The sequence below is a fragment of the Notechis scutatus genome, chromosome 2, assembly GCF_049901735.1.
Source record: "Notechis scutatus isolate UNSWTSFEM ecotype Mainland chromosome 2, rNotScu1.2, whole genome shotgun sequence".
Lineage (NCBI taxonomy): Eukaryota > Metazoa > Chordata > Lepidosauria > Squamata > Elapidae > Notechis > Notechis scutatus.
This window is the reverse complement of record NC_142010.1, coordinates 145,384,306-145,390,010: the sequence shown is the minus strand read 5'-3', so window position 1 is coordinate 145,390,010 and position 5,705 is coordinate 145,384,306. Positions and strand designations below refer to the sequence as shown.

At 48.9% G+C, this 5,705-nt stretch overlaps 1 protein-coding gene across 1 annotated transcript in view; it reads left to right on the top strand.

The window, feature by feature from the left end:
- The first annotated feature begins 3,696 nt into the window (after window positions 1-3,696).
- ITGA5 (integrin subunit alpha 5) overlaps window positions 3,697-5,705 on the top strand; it is a 90,802-nt gene continuing 88,793 nt past the window's right edge. Inside the window, exon 1 of the mRNA XM_087956523.1 lies at window positions 3,697-4,026. Coding sequence (XP_087812649.1) covers window positions 3,818-4,026 — 209 coding nt within the window. The 5' untranslated portion in view covers window positions 3,697-3,817. The remainder of the gene's footprint in view (window positions 4,027-5,705) is intronic.

The window sequence follows — 5,705 nt, the reverse complement described above, 5'->3', positions numbered from 1 at the left end:
TACCTTCTACTAAAGTCCCTGTGAAGAAAACAGCTGAGGCGCAGTAAACTGCTCTCTGTGCGAATCAGCTGTGCTCTAAACAAAGGAAGGAAAGAGCAGGGGCAGGCGGATGGGCCCACATGCTCGTCATAGCGAACTGGTTTGGAGACAGCTGATCTTCGGAGCAAGGGTTTTGCTTGAATCAGTCCGAACTGGTAGAATCCCACCCCTGGTGCTATCTAAAAAGAAGGGATGGCCCCAGGGTTATGAAATTCACAACCTTCACAGCTCTCTTCATAGCCAAAACACTTCTCTCACCTATAGCTTTCTACAAACAAAAAACAAAAAACAATTGCCACAAAGCACAATGGGCCTAAACCAGGGGTGTCAAACTCGCGGCCCACAGACCGGATGCTTCACATGCTGGCCTCGCCTCTGTCAAGTTTAGCAAAGGGGGGGGAAGTCCTGATACATCACATGACGATGCCATGACGATGCAAGTTTGACACCCCTGGCCTAAACTAATCTCCCCCCCCCCAAAGAAACCTCTTTGATCATGATGATATGAGGTCTTATAACCATCTCAGAAGTACAGAGAAAGAATTAGATGGCGGGAGGGGGAGGTTTAATGAAATCCATGAGCCTCATCCTTGACTGATAGATCAAGTGTGCAATTTGACTGATAGATCAAGTGTGCAACATCCTGTTTTAAGTAGCTAAGAGTATGACGTTAAATGTAAGTTTCTTTCTTTCTCTCTTTCCTTCTTATTTATTTTAATTTTTTTCTATAAGCCGTCCACTGTGAGTTGAGCAGCCTTATACATTTCCTAAGTAAATAAAGCACCGCTCTCTCTTCGTTTCCCCCCCCTCGTGATACCTTTTTGTTGAAATAAAAGTTCACCTCCTCTTGGTAAATATAGCCCATGAATCCTGTCATCACTCAACTGCCCTTTTTGAGTACACTGAAATGCTCAGCCTGCGCCCTTCCAAATGCTGCTGAACTACAGCTCCCACCATGTTTCATTATTGGCCCCGTTGTCTACAGCTGTTGGAAGGTGTAGTTCATCAACATCTGGAGATTTCCTCCAAAACAAGGTTGTTGTTGAAGGGTACAGAAAAATGACTGGAACTGGAGGTTGTACACAAATGACCAGTTCAACCTTCTTAAACTTCATATTGGTTTGAGGTTCGCCTACAATGGGTAAGCAAGATTGTTAAAGCAGAGGTGAGCAATTTGTGGCCACTGGGTTGCATGTAGTTCATTGAGTAATTTTTCTGTACTCTTCAACCCTAACTGGAGTGCAACAATAGTGCAAATGCTAAAACTGGCTGAACACTTCATAGCCAAAAGTAGAAATAAGGGAAAATAAGAGAAAAATTAGGGAAATAAGAGAAAATCCTTGCTTTGTTCCTATGGAACCCCACCCTGCCATTTTGCATCATTACTCCACCCACTGTAGCCTTTGTTTTCGGAAGCATGCACCAAAGAAATATAGTCTCCAGCCATCAAAAGGTTACTTTAGGACTAGCAGGGCATGTCCACCAAACAGCTTCCTATTAAAGGCACAAAACCATAGAATGCAATCTTGAGAATGTATGTTTTCTCTCTTGCTTGGGATTATCAAACTCTAGTATCTCAAGGATGTAAGTGTTATTTCTTACCAACAAAAGTTGCTGATTTATTTCATTTGAGTCAGAAGAAGACAAACTGTGTACCCTGATATGATAGGTTTTGTTGGATCTGGGGGATTCAGGCCGACTACAGAAACTCGCCGTATAATCTTGGGTCAGTCACTCTCCCTGGGTTATTGCGGTAATAACATTAGAAGAGGCCTTCCAGCATGCTGCTTTAAGCTTTCAGGAAAAACAAAACCATATAAATGTAATAAATTAATAAAGCTACCATCAACATTGTCTGCAGTTCAGAGTGATGGTTGCTTTTTCAAGGATGTTTTAAAGAAATCAACCTATTGTGCTTCTTTACTTCTGAAACCACCTGAAAAACATGATCAGAGGGTTAGTTGTGTATATCTTAATAAAAGGTAAATGTTCCCCTTGCACATACGTGCTAGTCGTTTCTGGCTTTAGGGGGCGTTGGTCATCTCCGTTACAAAGCCGAAGAGCCAGCGCTGTCCGAAGACGTCTCCGTGGTCATGTGGCCAGCATGACTAAACGCCGAAGGCGCACGGAACGCTGTTAACTTCCCACCAAAGTGGCCCCATTTTTCTACTTGCATTTTTACATGCTTTCGAACTGCTAGGTTGGCAGAAGCTGGGACAAGTAACGGGAGCTCACTCCGTTACACGGGGCTAGGGATTCGAACCGCCAAACTGCCGACCTTTCTGATCGACAAGCTCAGCATCTTAGCCACTAGGTTTTGGAGAGATCTTGAACAAAAGATGCAGTTTTGTGCTACCTAAACGTAAGCGTAATGTTTTCAAGGGGTGTTTTTCTTGCAGGCGGGGTGTGTTTAAGATCGCAGTTTAAATGCACCCTGTTTCCAAACAGACCCATCTCCCGTTCATTCTGTTGCATCCCTAGCTTAGAAGGATGTGGAAAACCTGAATGGCTGCCAGTTATGAGAAACACAGGCGGATGAACCACAAATGGTTTGTCTCTCTGTAAGGAAACTTCTCATGTTTAAATGTCTGCAATGCAGCCAGAAAACTCAGCACATTTATTTTGGGTTGGGGGGGGGGAGAGGGAGAATCCCTCACATTTTATTGTGCTATAGCAATAGGTTTGAGGTTGGGAGTAAAGGTGGGTCTGATTTTTCTCTGCCCAAAGTTACAACTTCCTGGATGACAACTTTTCAGTCAATTGACAATTTAAATGTGGTGAGTCTTAAGGATGGAGTAAGACTGGAGAGGCTCAAGATATCTCTATCTTGCTTTTAAGGTTTAGGGGGAATTTTATACCTGGGAAGAAACTTCATTTGTTGAATTCAGTAGGATTTGTGTCCAGGTTGACTTGCATAGGGTTGCACACAGTAAAAGATTAAGTTGTTGGACAGATCAGTTACATGCAGTCCTCGACTTGCAACAGTTCATTTAGTGACCAAAGTTACAATGGCACTGAAAAAAACTGATTTATATTATGACTGTTTTTTCACGCGCCTGGAAGCTCAGCGGGCCGAGATTGTTAGCCAGTTCCAGACCATGATGTAGTCCCACTGAAACAAGGTCCTCCGGCTCTTTGCCACCAGCGGCCCTTTCCTCCAGCCTTCCCCCAAAGCCCCGCACTAGGAAGCTGAAGCAGACCCCAAGTTGGAATTTCTCTTCTCCTTCTCCTTCTCCTTCTCCTCCTGAACATAATTTCGTTTTTATGGTAACGCGGGGCAACCAATCACAACCCAAACCTTCGCCTTTGGCAGGGCGAGCGCTCGATTCCCTTTGCAGGAAGGAAAACCCCAACGTGACATCATCCCCAGCGCCCAGCCGAAGAACAAGAAGTTCAACACAAGTCTCAGACAGAGCAGTTCAAATCATTTTTGGTGGAAAATTCGTTGCTTTGCTTTCAACAAACCTCAACAAACCCCCCACCCCTCCTCTCCACCACCTCCTCCTCTCGCCCCCGCCCCCATATCGAAATATTCATCACGGCTCTCCTTGGCTCCTCTCCAAAATTCCCATCGCTGGCAGTTTAATGAGATCCATCCTGCCCCCCCTCCGTGCGTACCGTCGAGGGGAGGGCGAGAAACTCCTCCTTTGTGAGTCATTCCCGGGAAGAGAGAGAGAGAGAGAGAGAGAGGAAGGCAGGGAGTCTCCGCGGCACTCACGTTCCGAGCGGCTTGGAGGAAAGATTGGAGCCAGCGCTCTTCGCGACCCGGCTAAAAACGATGGTTTGGGACTCGGTGGCCTTCCGTGCATCCGGAGCCCCGTTTCTTCCCCCGAGCCCAGCCATGCTTGGTCGGGCTTTGCTCTTCCTTTTCAGCGGGCTGTGCGCTTGGGGTTTTAATCTGGACTCCAAGGCGCCGACGGTTTTGATCGGCCCCCCGGGCAGCTTTTTTGGCTTCTCAGTGGACTTTTACCTCCCGGAAGAACAGAGGTGGGTCCGATTTAGACGGCGGGACCCTAAGAGCGGGTGGTGGGGGGTGGAGAGAGTTGAGGTGTTGGGGGCATTTGGCACTTCTACGAGGAAGGGGAGCCCGGCTGGGTCCTATCAATCCCACCGCGTCAGCTCTCCTAACCCCCCCCACACACACACACCCCACCCCAGTAATTCAGGGATTTCTGAGTGGAAAGTTGAGTGGTCGTAACTGGTGAGGGAGGAGTGTGTGTGTGTGAGTGAGTGTGTGGGTTTGCATAGGGTGGCAAGGCACGCTTGAAGAGGTTGGACCCTTTTGGTAATAACACTTGGGACAATTCAGCCCGGGGCAATGAAATTTTGCATGGGCTTTTTTGCTTGAATTGGCTGCGAGAGCCGCGCTCTCCTTTCCAAATCACGCCCCCTTCTCCACTTGGCCTGGCCTGGCGCCCGCTCCCTCTTGCTTAGCCCCACTAAGTGATTGCAGACCCACCGTCCCTGCCTGGTGCGCGCTTCTTCCCAACCCGCTCCCGTTACTGGGGTCCCCACCCCGCCCGCTCCCCCCTTGGCGGCTCGCTTTTCCCCCCCTTTCTTTTGTTTTGTTTTCCCCCTCACCTGAGGTGGGGGGGACGCGCGCGCCCCGGTCCAACTTTTCCCCCTCAGGGGAACCTGGCGGATTTTCCGTGCGTGTCCAGCACATCCCTGGGCCGCCGCCCCCCCTTCTTTCCCCTCTCCATTCGTTCTCGCCCCCAACAGGCTCGGAACCGAGCATTTCCTGTAACCGGAGCTCAGCCCCGCCGCTCTTGTTTCCAGGGGTGGAGGGGGGATGGGGGGGGGGAAGAGAAAGAAGGGGATCGGGCTTTTGGGCAGGGAGAGCCGGAGTGGGGCAGAAAACCCCGCGCCCTTCGTGGGGCCAGGTCTGTTAAAAAGAAAAAAAAAAGTTGCTATTTAGCCTGGAAGGGAGTGGTAAAAGGGAAAAAAAAAAAGGGGGGGGGGAGAGCTCTGACTTCCATTCCACCAGGTGTGTGTTTGGCCAAAGGATTTGGCAAATAGCCAGCCGGAAGCTTCCCCCTCCTCACATACAGCCCCAGGGAGGGAGGGGGGAATCCGGCAAGGGAACGGCTGCAGATGAGATGGGGTGAGGTGGGGGTTGTGGCCGTATATCCAGCCTCTCCTCCCTTTCCTTGGGATGCGTTAAACAAGATGCCTCATCCTGTTTGGGAACGTCCAACTTGTCTCCCTCTCTTTGTATAAGTCAGCAAAGCTGAAGGGGTCTGGCAGAAAGGCCTGCCGGATCGCCTTCCTCTTTAGCTCCTGGCATCTTTGAGGATTGACTGTGGGCTCCCCACAGTCTCCATTTTGGGATGGTTTGCAAGAAAGAAAAGATGCTGATGAAGACTGCCGCCCGGTCCTAGGGATGGCTAGTTCTGCCTTTGCACGTGGTTTTTTTTTGTTTTGTTTTTTACACACTAACTGGGAAAGCTTATGAAAGTCAGCTGGTATCTACCCAGCAAAGGGAAGGACATGGGGACAGTGTGTGTGTGTGTATAACACCCAGATCTCACCCATTTGCGGGATTGAAAGGCTGATATTGGGCAAATGGGTTGGGTGGTTGATAAGTGTGCTTATGGGTGCACACAAAGACACACACACACACCGCCACAATATCACAGGGAAGAGATTAAAATAGATTTAATAGA